This window comes from Lathamus discolor, chromosome 1 (assembly GCF_037157495.1).
Source record: "Lathamus discolor isolate bLatDis1 chromosome 1, bLatDis1.hap1, whole genome shotgun sequence".
Lineage (NCBI taxonomy): Eukaryota > Metazoa > Chordata > Aves > Psittaciformes > Psittacidae > Lathamus > Lathamus discolor.
The window spans coordinates 67979232-67997750 of record NC_088884.1 but is presented as its reverse complement, the minus strand read 5'-3'; the positions used below and the strand labels follow the sequence as shown (position 1 = coordinate 67997750).

General features: G+C 44.7%; 1 protein-coding gene across 11 annotated transcripts in view; it reads left to right on the top strand.

The window, feature by feature from the left end:
• The first annotated feature begins 3736 nt into the window (after positions 1-3736).
• ZC3H7B (zinc finger CCCH-type containing 7B) overlaps positions 3737-18519 on the top strand; it is a 53088-nt gene continuing 38305 nt past the window's right edge. For 2 of the 11 annotated variants that reach the window (XM_065677348.1, XM_065677286.1), the window contains exons 1-7: positions 10037-10172; positions 10290-10350; positions 12252-12285; positions 12666-12863; positions 13680-13838; positions 16711-16791; positions 18328-18387. In XM_065677348.1, the coding sequence (XP_065533420.1) occupies positions 10127-10172; positions 10290-10350; positions 12252-12285; positions 12666-12863; positions 13680-13838; positions 16711-16791; positions 18328-18387 (639 nt within the window). In that variant the 5' untranslated portion in view covers positions 10037-10126. Of the gene's footprint in view, positions 4209-4741; positions 4763-5215; positions 5251-5961; positions 6037-10033; positions 10173-10289; positions 10351-12251; positions 12286-12665; positions 12864-13679; positions 13839-16710; positions 16792-18327; positions 18388-18519 lie in introns of those variants that run through there. The other 9 variants (XM_065677295.1, XM_065677320.1, XM_065677312.1 and 6 more) reach the window with 9 other exon arrangements.

Here is an 18519-nt window from a genome sequence, read left to right as displayed (position 1 = left end):
CCCAAAGCATTACAAGAGTCATTTTTATTCTCTCACAATTCTTCAAACTGTGGTTTTAAGAAATGATATCACACGCTTATATGGACTCAAGACAAGTTTGTCAGTACTTGGCAATGCTGAGTGACGTGGGAGACAGCATTAGGTTGAATGGCATGATAGACCACCTTTGTTCAGGGGGAATACAAAAAGCAATGAAGTTTCTTTATGGGGCATGACAGCTGAGAGAATAAAAGCCGTAAGTTGGTACAGCAACCAGATGGAAAACCTGAGCAAAAACCAACTCAATAAGAGGAGTTTCTCTTGCAACTGAAATAAAACAAGAAGATGAGGCAATAACTAGATTATGGTTGTATGTGAGAAGCATAAAGCTGCCAGAAAACTCAGAGCAGATGAGGGAATAAATGAGTGTGGTCTCAAGAAGGAGCTTGAACTTTGAAAATACAAGCAAGGAATTTGGCATTTGTTATCAGCTCTTCACAATATTTATCAATAAACAGAATCATACCAAACATATCTGATTCCCTTCTCTGTTGTCCTCCAAAATACTAATACTAATTACATGGGCTGGAGGGGTGAGAATAAAGTCTTTAACTGTGGATGCAGTTGGAATTGGAATGAATTTGTGCTGTGCTAGTGTAGCATAGATCCATACATTTATTCTCCCTACAGGAATAGCTTTACAAATCAAAGTAATTTTTATGACAGATTATTTTGTAGCAGGGATTGGTGGTGTTCTGGCTCTGCTGACTTCCCACACACAAGACCTTGTTAACCACTCTTGCAAATGGTGAAAATCTTTGTGCTAACCACTGAGGAAAGATGTTGTTTCATGAGAGGAGCTGTATGTGCTGGACCATGACCTTGCAGGACATCTCTCAGTCTTACAGGGCAAAGGATATAGGACTGGAGGGAAGCATAACATGACACTGAATTGGGAAATGCAGTCTTGTAAATGAATGCTCTTGACAAACACTAGTGCTTCTTCCAATGTTCCATGCTTGATTGTGTGTAGATTTTGGCTTGCTCCTCTTTTTCCCAGCAACTCCTAAGCCCTCTTCTTTCCCCCAGCTGTGATGTCTCCCCTTTCAGAAGTGTTCAGAGTTGCAGGTGTCCTGGGCTCTGTGAATCATTTGGTACATAATGGCTCTGTGAGGCTGCCCTCCCCATGTGGTCTGGGGCATATCCGGTCTCACCCACGTTTACTTTCCCACACCTGGTCCAAAGACACCCCTTGACAGGGCTCACCATTTCATGTATGTTTTGCTCAGCAGCTTCTACAGCAGAGGCCCAGCTTGGTTAGACTCATTGTTCAGGTTGTTCAGCCTGGAGAAGGGAGGGCTCGGGGAGACCTAACAGCAGCCTTCCAGTAGCTAAAGGGCACCTACAAGAAATCTGGAGTAAAAAGTGGGACTTTTTACAAGGGCAGGTAGTGACAGGACAAGTGGGAATGGCTTTTAGCTGAAAGAGGGGAGATTGAGATTGGATATTAGTGTTATAAAAATTCCGTCTTAGCCATGGTCTGATTTAATTATTTTATTACAATTGATTAATATTGAGAGGCAATAAGCAAGCAGCACTGGGTGCGTAGGGGAGTCTCTGCTCCACCAAGACGCACACCGGGGTCTTTGTGGTCCAGTCTCTTATACTTCTTGGTCTTGGGTCTCAGCCAGTCCCTTCTTCATCTGTACCCGGATGCCGACGCGGCCCCCTTTTGATTGTTCTTTTCTTGTTGCCGAGGTCTGCTTTTTGGTGAAGAAACTTCTTGGAAGAGGTACTTCCCTCTTTTACCTCTTGGTAATTAATAAATTACCAAGGAACCCCTTGGTAATTTATTAATAAAGAATCGTTTATCACAAGCTTAATCACAGCCCTAGTTCAATCCTTACATGGTTATTTAGTCAAAGCATAGGTTTCACAAACCCCCTTCTTAAAGCACTCAAGCAGTAAAACAAAACCTTATTATTTTAACAGTCAAAAATGATTAAAGACTATTCTATTCTTTTGTTTCTTCTTCTCTCCCTTCATTATATTGACAGCAACATTTATTATAATCAAAGTTGTTTTTATACATCCCATACATGGTACACTGGTCACAGGTGCATTGGTAACAATGATTCCCAAGTTCTTGACACGAATTATTCTTGTATTCTTTACATTAGGAAGAAATTCTTCCCTGTGAGGGTGCTGAGGTGCTGGCACAGGTTGCCCAGAGAAGCTGTGGCTGCCCCATCCCTGGCAGTGTTCAAGGCCAGGTTGGACGGGGCTTGGAGCAACCTGGTCTAGTAGAACGTGTCCCTGTTTGTGGCAGGGGGTTGGAACTGGGTGAGCTTTAAGGTCCTTTCCAAACAAAGCTATTCTATGATTTTATTCATTATATATTGTTCATGTCACAGGGTGTGTCTTGGTAGGCAGATCTTTATTGCCTAAATTGGAATTTAGTGCAATCTGAAAAACATGTACTGTCAGTTTTTAATGAACAAAAGTTTCTGCGTTTTTTCTCATGTCAGAACAAGGTTATTGTAACACAACGGTTGCTTGTGTCAATCAATCTTTGGATCATAGTATCTAAAAAATAAAAGCAATGTGATTATATATTGTGAAGAGCATAAGACAGTGCTCTCCAGTGTCATATGGTACATTATACAATAATGTCTATTCATAATATAATTCATAAATTATCTTTTTATTGTGTTGACAGAGCTGACAGAAGCCAATCCTACTCAGTATAATAGCCTTCTCTTTTCTGATCAACTTTTAAAATATTAAACAAGCTTAGTACACTTTCAGACGATATCTTCTACCTGCCTCTGAATCTTGTTGGTGTTGCTTAGCTGCGTAGCACAAAGCAACACTCTCTTGGGTCACTGTAAATACAAGAAGCAAGATGCTGAGGAGTAAACATGTCACTGATTACATTGGAAAAGGGGTAATAATTTAAACCAGTGTCAGTTTGGAGATGATCGACCTAACAGTAGACAGAATCCTTTAGGGAGAGAAAAAGCCTATCCTACTTGGGAAGCTAAAAAACCCATAAAACTTGTTTCAGAGGGTTTTTTGAAGTTAATGGTAGTGCAGCTGGGCAGGGATGAATGAATCCCTAGTCTAAGGCTGTCGCTGGATGTCTGTCTTCACAACCATTCCCCATGACAGAACAACGTGCTGCTGGGCTCCTACTTCCCATCAGCAACTCATTCTTGGGGCTTTGATGGCATGGGCTGCTGTGGGGATTCAGTGCACTTTCTGCAAATATTGAGGGATTTGGGATGAAAACAAGGCAAAAATTTGGTTCAAAGAAGTGCCTAAACTCATATATGTAAACATAAATGTAAAAATACATATGCATGTACATATGTATCATATACATGTATAATACACAGTGGTATGTAATAACAATGTTATATACATGTATACACACATACAAACTGCGTATTCCTTTCCACCTGAAGATTTATGTTTGCAGAAGATCTTATTTACAGGGACCCGACTCAGCAGCGTGGGGTGGAATACGTAAGGTCTGGCTGGAACAGATAATTGCTCTGCCATAAGCGATAGCTCTGGCCCCCTTCCAGCAAACATATATGGGTGGGCAGCAGGGTCACTGCTTCACGTATGTTATAATCCCATGGGGAGGGGGGTGTCTTGTAATTCAGTTCATTGCTGCGCTTCACATGCATGCAATCCCTCTGCAGAGGCAGCTTTGCTTTTTTCTGGGGTGTATTTTGTACATCAGCAAAGACAACAGGAAGAAGAAAAATGTCGCATTAAAATAAGAACGGAGCCTCGACTGCCTCAGCACTTTCTCATTTTTGTATTTTTTTAAAAAATATATCTTTTTTAAGCCTAATTCACCTTAAAGAATCTCAAAACCAACCACAAGGGCTGAATCTGTGAATTTTTGTAATGGAAAGCGGGAGCCTCTAGGGCCCAGAGGATATGCAGGGAGGCATTTTCTCTTGCTGGTGCAGCTGAGAGCGAGCGAGCGAGCGAGCGAGAGCGAGACCTGGAAATGAAAGTAAAGAGATCAGGAGGCACATGGAGGGAGCTGCAGGGGCAGCCGATCCAGAAGCAGAATGCTGCCTTCTGTAATTAAATAGCACTTACTATTATTATTACTTCTAGTAATAATACATTAATAATATCTCTAGTAATACAATACCATTTATCACGGAAAGTTTATACATAGTGTGGGGGGGAAAACCCAAGGAGAGGTGAGTCCTTTATTATTATTTTGGGGGGATTATTTTTGTCTTGAACCAGTTCTGTGTGTGTGTGTGTGTATGTGTTTGTGTATGTAGAAAGGGGTGGACTTGAGAAACGAGAAAATCTGGATGTTGCTTCATTGGAAAGTAAAGATTTCAAACAGTAGCTGCATGGATGAAACGTTGTGTAATTGCAAATTAAAAAAAAAAGGAAAATAATATGGTAAGATTTTGAAGCAAACCCTCTCTTCCGCCAAAAATGTGGGGTTTGCAAAAAAATAATTGTCAGAGATCCTAATCCCACCCCCTGGAAAAAAATGTGGCACTAGTCTAAAAGTGGATAGCTGGGGGAAAAGCCCCTGGGTTTATATGAAAAACTTGGTATTAATTGCGTTTGTGCCTGTTTGTGGTTTGTAGGTTTGAGAGCTCTGTTCACGTCTTTATTAAGCTGCAGCTTCCCCCTCTTGTTTGGTATAAACCCCATGAAGCAGCAGAGAAGCTCTTGTGAAATAGCTTTTCGGATGCCACCCTTCCATTGGGGCTTGTAAAGTTTATCAAATAAGGTTGTGGGATATTTTATTTTCCTTCTCCCCCTCCCCTCCCCCCAATTCTTTAACGCTTTATTCAGTTTCCGGGTGGCACGGGAGGTTATCTTCGGGTTTTTTTAATCTTAAAGCCACCTCCGAGGCTCCTGGAAATGTGTGATTTTTATTTAAGCGGATGGGGGGTGGGGAAGGAGGAAGAGTACGTTTGGGTTTGTTTTCCTTTTCCTGGGGAAGCCTGTATGTTTCCTGCTGCGGGAGACCCCTCCCAGCAGGACCGGGCTGTCGGGGATGCCGGGGTGCCGGCGCCTGGCCGAGCCGCGGGGAGTGCGGGAGGCGCCGCCAGCCACTCTCCGCCCCGGCCGGGCTAGGTGGCGCGTTTGGCGGCGGCGGCCGCTAGGCAAGGCCGGGGATCGGCGGCCTAGTGCTGGGGGTGGGGGGAGGAGGCGAGCGGGTTTTCCCGCTGCACCCGTGTGGGAACCAGCCCCGGGATTTAATTTTCAAACGAGGTGGGCACGAAACCAAGAGCAAGGGGCCGAGGGGTGGGCAGCGTCACCACAGCACGCTCTCCTCGCACTGCAGGGCCCAGTGGGCTGGGGCAGGAGGAAGGGTGGCCTGCGGTGCTTACGGTGTTGTTTTCAGCTGGGGGTGAGGGGTTTGTCAGCACCTCAGCCTGCATTCACTGGAGGTAGTGCTGGGTGAAGCTGGTGGCACCTGGATCAGCTGCCCTGAGAGTGCCGTGGAGCAGGAGTGGGGTGCTGGGATGTGGGAGAGTGGCCGCGGAGGTACTTTGGGGCGGCCTGTGTGTGGACGGGCAGGGTTGTCGGGCCCGGTGGGCACACTGTGGTGGTGGGGACTCAGAGCTGATGGCTGTGAGATGCGTTCAAGGCCGGGCAGTGGGGCTTGGCAGAGAACAGCTGCAGGAGCAAGTAGAGCTCATGTTTGTAGTGGGCTGTGTGGTTTGTCCCCGGCTTCACGTGAGTCTGCAGACCCATTCTGCTGCACCACTGAGGTGGCCAGACTGCAGCCAGTGACAGACTGTTATGTTGTAGACTAGTACATCCTGGAGTCTTTTGCCGGGAGGAGAGCGCACACAGCCTGGGGCTGAGCTCCTGTCTCAGCTCTACAACCTGCCACTTGCATCTTGGTGCACTTATTTCTGGCTGAAATGTTATACTCAAAGCCTGGAAGAACATCAAGTGTGAACTCGTTGCCATCCCAGAAATATAGTGTGGAAAACTTAGCACAAATTCAGCTCTGGCAGGGTTGGGAATAACACCCAGGTCCTTGATAAGGTAAATTCTAGACTTTCGGTTCATCTTGTAGTGTCTCGTAGAGCGTATCAGTTTGTGCTTGAGTCACCCTGTTTGCTGGCTTGTGCTTCCTTCTCAAGGCAAGAAAACCATTTTGCCTGTCTGCAGCCCTTCTGTCTGGCAGGTAGTTTGTAACTCATTGACAAACTCTGAATAAAGTCCTTTCTAGATGCTGGACCAAAGAGGACAAACATCTCCGGACTGAAAGGATAGGAACTTTGTAGTGTGGATATAAATACTGTGGATTCAAACTCTGCTGGTGGTTTGAGCAGACAAGTCTGGACAGACAGATTTGGGGGGGAAGGGCTCTTAGACATACTGCTTCATTTAACGTTTTCCGCTGTGTTTCTAAAAATATTCAAAAGACTGAGAAAAGAAAAGCTAAATAGGCTCTGTGCTTAAAATCAATTGTGCTGTAGCCGTGGAGTGGTGTGCAGCAGAAGCGTTGGATGTACGGGTGGTTGGTGGTGTGTTGGGTTTGCTGGTGTAACCAGTGTGTGGCTTGGTCTGAGGGTCAAATGAGACACGGTGAGGAGGCTGGAGCAATGAGGGGAGACTGAAGTGACCAAGTTTGCTGGTGGGGTGGCAGGGAGGAGGTGTGAGGAGCAAAAGGAGGGGTGAGAATGGTAGGCTCCAGCAGTGGTGGGGCAGGCAGAGCAGGGGAGAGGTCTGCCACCGAAGGAGGAGGGTGGAATCAGATTTAAGGGAAAGGTGGTTGTTCCCGAGAGAGATGTGAAGGACGTTGTTAGGGCAGCAGCGTGTGTTGTGCGTTTTGAGGGTGTTGCCATGAAGAGATGAGCCTTATGTGCAAAGTCGCGACATAAGCTTGAAGGTGTGACAGAGCTTTAGCAGGGCAAGCTGGTCACCAGTTTGGGAAGGGAATTCAGGGCGGTATCAGGGAGCAACAGTCTGGAGGGGTTGAAGCTTCTGGTTTATGTTTAAAGAAGGCGATGAAGGGTCTTCAGTTGCAGAATGTTCACTGTGGAAGACGAGGGTAGGACTGCAGAGAGTAAAAGGCATGCATAGCACAGAGGGCTTTTTTAATGGGGGTCTTGTTGTGGGACTTAACAGAGATGGAGCAGCTTGGTCAGCCATCCACATGAAGCAAGGCTAGGGATACGCATGTTGGATGCAGTGGCAATGGTGGTGAGGAGAACAAAAGCAGAAAGGAGCTCCAGCAGGAAAGAAGAGTTGGGTATCTCTAGGAAGGAGACATTCTGGAGCCTTTCCCTGTAGTCCTTTGGCTCCACTCCAGGTTTTAGTCGGTAAGGTTTGAATGCCCTTCTCCATGGGCAAGCAGCAGTAACCAGCTCTGGTTGTAACCCATGCCCACATCTGCTGTGTGTGGTGGTGTAGCAGTGGGGTGAGGACAGGTACTGATCTGGCCTCCTTGCAGTAGTGTTTTAAAAGTTGAGCTCAGAAGCAGAGGTTGAGGTAGGCTATGCATATCAGAAGCTTTTCAAGGTGATCTGTTTTGTGGACATAAAGAATTGTGAAGGTGTGCCACAGGATTTTTAGAGTGCAGCCATTGTCTTTGTGGTGACTAGCCAGTGTTAACTCTTCTAACCCCAGTCACCAACAGCCTTCCCATTTCATCAGATCTGTGGGCTGCTGCTTTGCTTCCCTCACTTCTGTTCTCCTGAGCATGGCTCATGTCAGGGAGCAGCAAGAGCAGGGCTGCTCCTCTGGGGAAGACAAGCTAGGAGCTGAAGGTGCTGACAGCCGCTAGCAGTGCCCTCAGTAACTGGAGTACGGTCCTACCACATCTGAAGAGTGCAGGCAGAACAAGATGCTGATAGCAGGGGCCATCAACATTCCCAACGAAGATGAGGTGGTGAATTGGGTCCACACAGCAAATCCAGCAGTAAGAGATGGTGTCAGAGACAGGACTGGAGGCGAGCTGCCTACAGTGTAGGTCCAAGCTTTGTCCAGGAGACAGGACTGAGGACAGGTCCACATACAGTATAGCTCAGACAAGGCAATATGCCTGGACCTGAGCTGCAATGGAGCTCATGGACCATGGGCAGAGGGTATGTGGGTGGGCTTCAAGGGGAGGCTGTTTGAGACATTTCAAGCCTGTTACTGCACTCAAGAACCAGACAGCTTTACTCTTTTGCCCTCTCCCCTTCCCACCCAGTTTATGTCTTGTAATTTCTTAGGGTAGCTCTTTTCCCCACTGTTGATAGCCCTCACAGTTCTCCTGGAGTGCTTGCGATTGCTCTGTCCTCCGTTGTGCCTTTCGGTGCTGTCTATGTGGAAATAATTCCTACTGCTCCTTTCAGCTTGTCTGTTTTCTCTTACTTCTTCTGTCTTTGCAGAGTTTCATACAAGGAGAAATATCAAATGAATTATCTCTGTCTCTTTTTCTACCCCTCAAGCCTGTCTGCCTGTAGTGTTAGTGATCATATTAACCTCACAGTCTCCTTGCTAAATTTCCTTCTTTCTTCCTGATTGCTCATTATCCAGGCTATTTATAAATCATTCCAGGCTTTCTGTTGGTGTTGTACTGAAGTCTACCTGCTCTTCTCCATTGCTTCTGTTACAAGCCCTTGTAGAGGCACTGATCATCACTCACCTTGTCTGTTGGCTTTCCCTTTCTTGCTGCACTGCCCATCCTGTTCCAAATGCAGCTGCTTAAAATGTTCTGCCTGCTGCTCGGACCAGATTGCTCTCAAATTTAATGTCTGATGACTTACAAATGGCACAGTGTCACTTTCAAGCTATTGCTTCATTGTGCTACCACTTCCTTCTGGTCTTTTGCTTGCTCCTAACTTTCCCCCTTCCCCCAGCTCTCCTTCTTGGTAAAGGGCAGGTATCAATTCTTCTGCATTTTGCATGGCACAGAGCACAATCAATAAGGGCTTGCTGAATTGTCAGGATTGATTTTCATGTACTTCAAAGGTCCCTTCACCCTGTTCCAGACTGAATGTGCCATAGATACTGTAAGATACCTTAAAATGACAGGGATGGTCTTAACGTAAAAAGGAGCCAGGCCATAATGCCCTCAAAGCTGTTGTAATATAGAGTTAGAGAAATTACTTTTGTTTTTCTCCTGGTCTCTTCAGAGGTGATCCCAGGCTGGGAAGTCACAGTGATGTTAGCTCAATCTCATCTCAGTGTTTCTGTGCTTGCTACCTTTGTCCCCAAGTTACCATCCCTCAAATGCTGAGCCTGGTTTGTCATCACAGCTGGTTGATGGCAAGACTGGGAATTTTGCTGTTGCCAGCAACTGTATTTTGCCACAAAGTGCCATGCTGTTTGCCCTTCTTTATCCTTTTCTTGTGTGGCAGACCTTGGGGAGATGTCTGGGGGAGCCGTTCCAAGATGTGCTTTCATACTGCAGGCTATGAAGCTCATGTATCTAGTGGTATAATTCAAACCAATTTTAGTTGAGAAAAGGGATATTATTCCAAAATGGCTCCATCATTCTACTTACTTGTCTGTGCTTACAGAGACTCCGACTGGATTTGGTCAAACGCAAACAAATTATTATGCCCATTTGTGTCCCTGGCAAAGTGAGGATAACTCTGTCTTGAGCCATCCTCAGGCACTGCCCACTCCAATTTCAAATACTGTGGGATGGGGCTCTGTTCCCTCTGTGTAGGAGCATTCCCAAATCTGTGCTGCTCTTGCCTGCTGATTTTCATCGTGGAATTCCCATTGCATAGATTCATGGCTGCCCTTTTATGTGGCCCACGGCAGGCAATTCCATCTCCTTTATTCACATGTTTCTTTGTGATATGCCTCTGTATACAGTATATAGATGACTTGTTTCATATGTCCTGCAGTAAACCAGTTTAAATCTGGCCCAGATAAGTGGTGGTCAGAATTCCTTGTCATGGGAGGGGCCTAGCACAAATTCCTGACATGCCTGCCAGTGCAGAGGAAACGTTGATTTTTTTCTTTCCCTTTTCCTAGAAGGCAGCCATGATAACAGTTGGTTCACGTTGCTTTGTTTACTGACAGCCTAAGTAGAGAGCTCAGTCTGAAGTAATTCCTTTTTACCCATGTATCTTCGTGGTGGCATGTGAGAAAAAGCAGACACTTGGTACTGAGCTGCTTGCTGTTCTGTATGTGCAGTGTGGATAAATCATGGACTTCGATGTTCAGGGCATCTGGTCTGGAACATTTTGTTAGTAGTAAATTCAGGCACACACAAATGCTGTGCTGCTTAATTGCCAGCAAGACCTAAAATGACTCATTTTGTGTTGTTTCTTTTTCTTCTTCCTCTGCAGCAACTATAATGGAGAGACAGAAGAGGAAACAAGAAATAGAGAAAGGACTTCAGTTCATTCAGTAAGTGGACAACCTCATTGTTTCCTGTGGCTTTGCAAGCAGTTATCTTTGTACCAAAGATTTCAGGAAGTGAGTGCATCCCATTCACTGATTTTGAGTCTGCTGCATAAGAAAGAGATTTTTTTCCTAAGGATTTTCACTGTCATTCTTCAGGGTGTTTCTTGTCCTTCTTGTCCTGCCAGCTCTCTGAACTTGAAATTCTGTCATTTTAATTTCTTTTGGTTTTGCTCTTCACTGCAGTTCCAGGATGATCTTTATAGTCAGCATAGCACCAATAGTACTTGGACCTTCTACTTCATCTTCATCGTGAAGATCTCAAAGTGCTCTTTCAACAAGGTCATCCCACCTTTCTTGGGAAGGGAGATATTTTCTCTATTTTGTAGGTGGGGAAAACAAGGTAGATGACTTGCCAGGTACCCCATATGGTGCCTATAGGAGAAATAGATGACCTGGGCTCTTTTACAGTTGCCAGCCTGGTAGGTGCTCAGGTCAGTCTTCTGTGAATATCATGTGGCCTTCTAGAGCTTGAAGTGATTGCTTAAGTAATAGTTGTAAGTCCAAGTACTTCCTTATAAAGTACAATAGATTTTTTCCCCTCCAGTATTTGAGTTTGCAAAGGCCTCAGACTCAGGTCTGGGTTGCATGGTGAGTAACAAAACGAGATTGTAATCAGATCAGTTTGGGATCTTTTTTAAGGTCTGCTTTGAGACTGCAGTTGTTGTAGCTGAAATCTGTGCCTCTACAATAGGGGAAAAAAAGAAAAATAGCCAAATCTTCCATGTTCTGTATTTATATCCTGTAGCATGGCAATGATATTTTCCCCCAGTCTGAGACTGAATGGGGCTGACAACCCAGTTTCAGAGAGGCATTTGTGAGGTTTATTTTGGTAACACTCATAAAAATGCTCAATATTCCTGGAAAGACAATAATTCAGAAATACAGGGTGTTGCTCATGCTTCTGGAGTGTATCTTGAACTCTGAACCAGGGGCAGTGTCATTTGTTGGCTTGCTTTGATGTGAAAGAGGTAGTGCAATTTTATGAGCAGCGTGAATGCTTCTTGCAAAGCCGTGGCATTTCCTATACTTAATTTTAAGGAGTAGATGATGATTAGATGAGATACATTTCAAAAGTGAGGAAGGCTATGAAAGGTGTGAAGGATTTCTCTAAAGCCTATTCTTTTCTCCTTGAAGAGGAAAATTAAATATATGTGGACCAAGCCTGGGTGACCTGTCTGGTCTGATCTGAAGCATGGTCCTTTCTTCTGAGTCTCAGTGTTGTTGTGGGGTAGGTGTTATCCACACAGCACTGCCAGTTCTGTGCATAGCCTAGTAGCTTTGGCTAGGACAGCTGGAGTTAAGTGGCCTCCCCAACCTGCATTGCCTTCTCCCTTCCTTTTGTGGTGTAAACCTAAAGGTACGTGGCTAAGTTAACGTGAAGGAAAGTGATTGCATTTGTCACTGTATGTCTTCAGTCTCACAAAGTATTTGAGGAGGTCTTGGAGTGGCAGTCTGGTGTCTCTCATTAGAGCCAGAAGTACTTAAAATACATTTGTATTCTTCATGACAATCTCTCATGGGACTTCCTCAAAGATGTTTTTTTTCAGTTGTCTCTCTGAAGGCACATTACAAACGATCATGTGTGTTCAGGAAATAGCTGAGAATATGATTCCTCTAGTCCCAAATCCCTTTGGGACCTGACCATCTCTTGACACTGCTGTGGCCATCACCAAGTATAATGCTCCTTAATTGTGTTCTCTTTGCTCCAGCTCTCTTTGAAGTGATAAAATGTTCAGTACCTCACTGAGGTCAACAGCACAGGACCAGAAAGATGGTTTCATCACCAGACAAAAGCCCTTGTTTGCATGGATGCCTGTTTTATGAGCATTTTCTTTCTTTTTCAGGTCCACGTTACCCCTAAGCCAAGAAGATTATGAGGTAATGAAGAACTTGTTTTCTGAAGTTGGGAACCCACTGGTTAGCAAGATCTGTTCTGTTGCACAGCTGTTAGTTTACATACCAAAAGTGGAAGCGTGGAATGGTCTGTCACAATTTGTCTAACGTAAAGTTCTAAGATTTTGACAATGACAACTGTCAGGAAAAGGAGAAGACACTTGAATATTCAAGAAGAAAGGAGTTCTGACTGCATTGTTCTCCTCTAACCAGGAGATGTTTTAGAGGAGGATAGGGAGGCAGGATAATCTTAGTGGAAAGGAAGTTTGCTAAAACATATGGAAAGGAATGGGAAGTTGGGAAAATTCTCCTATCTCTGAATAGCCACTCCACTTCAGTCTGTTTGCTCTCTCCCTGCTGCCCAGGCCTTTTTGCAGAAGCTGGTGAGAAACCTGTTTGCAGAGGGCAATGATTTGTTTAAAGAGAAGGATTTCAAGCTTTCACTCGTGCAGTATGTAGAAGGTCTGACTGTGGCAGATTATGCAGCCTCTGATGAGGTGACCATCCCAAAGGAGCTCCTGTGCAAGCTGCATGTCAACCGAGCTGCCTGCTACTTTGCAATGGTGAGTGCCTTCCCAAAACAGGGCAGGGAGAATGTTGTGATTGCATTGCCGTGCAATTGGAAAAGACGTCAAGAGGGGTTTCAACTGGTTTTGTCTGCTCCGTGTTCCAACACTGGAGAAGATGATGACACAGAATCTCCCCAGTATTGCACTGTCTTATGAGACCTGAGGAAGGACGTGAAGGAGAGGGGGCCAGGCCTAAGCTATTGGTCCTTGTTGGTGATGAGTTAGTATGATCCAGTGCCTTCCAGTACTGCCTGAGTATTTCTCTGGAATACTGTTTGAGCATTGCTCTGGAGGCTCCTGCCTCCTCAAGTGAGGCACTGGAAGATGGTGAGAAGGCTTTGGGTCTTGCTGGAACTCTTGGCACACACATGGAGAAGTGTTCTGAAATACTTGGGCTATAAACGGCTGTGTGCTTCCATTTTCCTAAGGAATATAACAGCTTTGCTTTATGCACAACCCCAGAGCAGGTCCATCCTGTTCGTAATGAGTCCCGTGAAAAAAAAATTAACAAGCAGTCACATAATTAAAGACTGTCAAATGTGACATGCCTAAGGTGGAGGGGGAGACAAGATAAGGTTGCTCAAGCAGCCTCAATTCTGGCATTTACTGATTTTGAAGTGTTTTCAGTCTTGCATGACTTAACAAAGGTTTTGTGTATTTGTATTCTGGTCTTCTATGAGGTAATACATCTCTTTCCAACTGCCTTTTATATTCCTGTTTTCTGTTGAGAGATAAAACGTTAGCATTCACACAGAAGGAAGGGTTAGTTTGCTGTGCCTCAGCTGATTCAAGGTGGTCTCTTCCATGCAGGGCTTGTATGAGAAGGCACTGGAAGACAGTGAGAAGGCTTTAAGTCTTGACAAGGAGAACATCCGAGCACTCTTCCGGAAAGCCCGCTCCTTAAATGAACTTGGAAGACACAAAGAAGCCTATGAGTGCAATAGCCGATGCTTGCTATCCCTCCCACATGTAAGTTTTTGACATACAACTCATCTTGCTTTCTGCGGCTCACCACCTTCTTCCTCCATAACACGCTTAGAATGAGGCCAGAGGATAGTGAAAAAGGAAGCTTGGCTGTTCCTGGGAACATGGTATACCTAGAAATTTTGTCTCTCTGGCTCGAAGAAGATATTTGACCTCCCATGTTTCTTTAGTCCAAGTCACGCTCTACGGACAGTGCCAGCCAGAGGTAAACAGGTTTGGTGGCCTATTTGTGAAGAGCAAAACCCTATACTAACAAAATGTGAACTAAGGCGATGAAAATATTTTAATTAGCTGGGTCTATATGCCTAATAGGAGTGACTAGGAGCATGGGACAAATGGGAACTGGAGCACTGGAAGGAAAATGTGTACTTTTAATGTTTTACATAAAAATGTCTCACATTTTACTTGCTGATTGCTAAGGCAAGCTGATAAAGCTTTTAATTTCTGAGGGACATGCAAAGGTGTCCTTGGCATCACATGTCATATTTATTTTTTACTCACAGGTATGTAAATTTTTGCATTCAGAGGGGACTATCTGCATATATGAGGCCGTAGATATTTTCCTGACAATGCTTTTATTGCATGTCCTTTTAGGCCAAGTATTGAGCAGGAAAAGAGACTATGATTAGATAGATTCTTGTGAGCACTGGTTGCTTTGCTAAATTTGGTTCTGATCAATCACAGTAATACAAGAAAAATACATCTACTTCAGCAGGAGAAGTTAATTTGCCTTTATTATTGGTGTTAGAGAAGCAGTCTTTGGAAGCCTTCTTAGCAACTAGTTACTCTTTTTGTAAAGCTTGTAAATTGTGGTTTCTTTGACTTGGCAGAATAGGATGACCAAAACATGTTAAAAGATGTCATGTTAGGAGAATTCAAAAAAAATTTTTTTTTTTTTAAACTCTTTTAAAAACAAAACCATCTAATATGGTTCATGTAAAGCCATGTCTGGCTATATTTCACATTGCAGTTGAGCCACTTAAAACTTCAGGTATTAAAACTTCAGGTGATAAAGGACTTGCCACTCAGTTGAATCCCTGTCTAGCAGAGTTAGTTTCGAGAGGCTTCCAGTGTGGTGAAGTTGATACTTCTTGGTAGTATGCTTTTTTTTGTAATGGCACGTTATTTTTTAGGGTGTTGGAGGAGAGCATATTGCACGCCCTTGTTGAGCATCCCCTCATTTAGGAGGGTGGCATTTGTCTAAGGGAAGGGAAAGCTAAAGGAAGATCGTGGGGATGGCAAAGGGCAAATAAACCCCTTCCCCAAACCTCAGGCCTCCTGACAAAACGGACAGCGATTAAGCATGTGGTTTGGGGAAGGGAAGGGGAGGCAGTCTAGAGAGAAATGCATTCTTAATCTTGTCCAGGAATCTGAGAAGACGTTAGAGAGTTATGTTAGCATCTGGAGTTGGATAGGGTAAGCCTGGTAGGCATGAGTATGAGATCAATTTAAAGAAATTACATCAGAGGTCATTCTGGTGAGTTTTTCACAGGGAGCAAGAAAATGGCTGACTTCAGAAGACACCTGAGAGTGTTTGGAAAGGCAGAATCACCAAAGGCAAACAGAGCAATGAAAGCATGATTGGTGTTAGGAAGATCTGAGAGGTGGAAGAAAGTGACCATGAGGTTTGACCAAGAAGAAGTCTCTGGAGGGTGTGAGGACAGTTTCAGAAGGTGGTACAATGCTGAAGGGGTGTCAGGTGGGGAGAGGACAAAAAATGGACAAGATTTTGTCTTCAGTGAATTCAGAGAAGATGGTGACAAGACCAGTGTTGAGGGTGTGGGGGAGCAAGTACAGTCAGAAAGTGGCACTCCAAATTGAAGCAAAAAGTTCCTGATACTGTGGGCTAGAAGAACCAGAGGCTAGTGAAGGGTTGAAAGGCAAAGGATGAACCTGTAGGGAGAAGGAGGTTGGAAAGAGCAGCATAACAAGTAGAGAGAAGAGAGCAAGCTTCAATGTAGGAGATGTTGGGACATGAAGGAGGGATATCAGAAGAGGTTGGGCAGGTATTTTTTTCTGCTTTGAAGAAACTGTTCAAGTACTGTAGCATTTTTGCAAACATTGAGAAAGAGAAAGCAGAGGAAAAGAGTTGCTGGAGGTAAATAAGTGAAGAAGGTTATGGCAGGTTGTTAGTCCAGACACAACTGGAGAGGATGGAGAAGGGGAATGGAGCATGGCCTAGAGCTTTGTTTAAAGCCTGCAGTGGTGTGTGAGTGGGCATGGGCAGTGAGCAGGGAGGATGGTAAATGGCACATGATAAGGAAAGCAGAAGGATCTGTTGAGGCAATTTAACCAGAGCCAGAGCCAGTGAAAATGCCTTGTAGCTAAGAAGTTGGAAACTGAGACTTGATTTCAGCTTTAAAAACAAACAAACAAACAAGCAAAACAGGCTAGTGAATACTGTCTTCATATCAAAACTGATTGTTAAGTCTGGCTGGCAGGGAAGGCATGCAGGCTCCTTCCCAGACCTGGGGACCTTGTGGAAGTTGTATCAGCCCCCATCAGCCAGCCATGGCAGCCCCTCCGTCTGTCTTGCCAGCAAGACTCAAGAACCCTGTTTGTGGAGAGTGGGTGCTTTCTTGGAAGCAGACACTTGATTCAGATTTTCTGCAGCATTGAAAGAGTGTTGGGGAGAGCTCCTGGTGCAACCTCAAAAACTCAGTGGGACTGAATGACAAGAGCTCTTTAGGTCTGCATTTAACTCTCCTAGGGCTGCTTTGGCAATTGTCCACCTGCTTCTGCCTGCAAGTGAGGCTTCCTGGTGCAGCCCAGTGTGCATAACTGCATTCCTGTTTATTTCATTGTGGGTGCCACAGAGGCAAAACTGAAAGTGTCCTGCCAATGGTTTTGTCCCCAGGATGAAAGCGTCACGCAACTGGGGCAGGAGCTTGCCCAGAAGCTGGGACTGAGAGTTCGCAAAGCATACAAAAGACCTCAGGTATGACTTCTTTTTTCTTATAGGCTATTCTTTGGCTTTGTCAGATTTACTTTTGGAAATGTGGTAGGTACTGCTCTGCAGTTACAGACATACGTACCGTGCAGTCCCTCTAGCATGCTGCTGGCTACCCTACTTGTCCTGACCCTCTGACTCACTTTGCCTTGATCCATTTCTAACCCCATTTCTGTCTACTGCCAGGATGTTCCCCGAGTCCCTAGCTAAACCAGGCAGAGCTGGGCTGGTGCTGCAGGAGAGGCCTCCGGTGCACTGGAAGCCTGTGTTTTTTTGGAGGAGAGGGACATACAGCCTGATCCCAAAGGAGGTTTTGCATCACGGTCCTTTTCCTGTTATGGGATGAGAAGGGTGGGAGCCTTTGCTGCGTTGTAGTGCCATGGGTCATGAAGGGTTCCTGCCCCATATCTAGGCATAAACTGTTTTTTGTGGTGGGGGAAAGGCCTCCACTTTGGGAGAGCAGATACACATCTAGTCAAATGCTAGGAAAGAAGGCAGCAAATACCAAGTCGTGGGTCCAATTAATTTATGCCAGTGGCTGGATCTGTAGCTTGGCTCTGCAAGAAGTGCTGCCGTAACTGGAGTGCTGTTGATGTTTAAATGTATACCCTGGGATGGAGCTAGAGGGCGTTAGGCCTCCTGGATGTCCACCCTTGGACAGGGCTGCCTTGGTCTGGTAAAATCCCAGGGTACATTTTCAGGAGTAAGGAACATTAAATAGTAGTCGAGGCTTACATTTGTGTTTGCATTTGCACCCTCAGCCACATGTGTGTTAAACAGGCAGCATGTCCCATCTCAAGAGGGGCACCTTTGCAGTATGTTGTGAAGTGACCAATCACTTGGGCATCCAGTATTCTGAGAGCTTTTGGAGTAAATTCGGCTGTAGCATCTTATTTCTCTCCCTGACCAACCGCACCTGTGGTTCACCAACCCCCTAAACTCCTTGTCATTGTAGCAGCTCTCACACTGCAGAATGATTCTGTCTCAAAGAAAGGGAAGTTTTATGCAGAAATACTTTTTGTAGCTGCTCACTGTGTTGGCCTTGCTACCTTTTCGCTGCTGTCATGTTACTCAGTTGTGATGGGCTTAAACCACCTGTATGTTAGAAAAATAAAAATTAAAAACTGCAAAATGTTTTTTGTTATTTGAAATGTAGTGATTGGTATTTTGATGACACCTTGCTATCTCTTGTTTTGACTTCCAGCTTTCATTCCAGTGCTGTAATGCCTTCCCAAAGTAGTAATTTCTTGGTAAAAAGACAAAAACTTCTGTTTCTCAGGGAAGTTGTTTTGCTTCCTGATTGTGTGTTGGATGTTTGGTGTTTTGCATTGAGGTGTCCAGAGCTAATATATGGCCCTTTCAGTGTTCAGAAAACTGTACCCTTGTGTCACAGTGGTACACCTTTTGGGGTGGCTGTTATTTAAGGGCAGTGCCTGGAAGGAAAACCTTATTGTAACCCAGCTTTACCTCATTTATGACCATTCATAGGCTGTCTCTGTTCTAAGATCTCTCTCTTCCTTGCAGCAGGAATTGGAAACATTCTCGTTACTCAGTAATGGCACGTCAATCAATTTATCAAACCAGGTAGAGTTTGCATTGTGTGGTTGTCACTGTTCATGTCACTGTTACTAGAATGCTTCACAGATTTGTTTTACCTCCAAATTTATAACTGTCATTTAGGATTTAAATGTGTTAATTAGTGTGTTCCACTTTTAA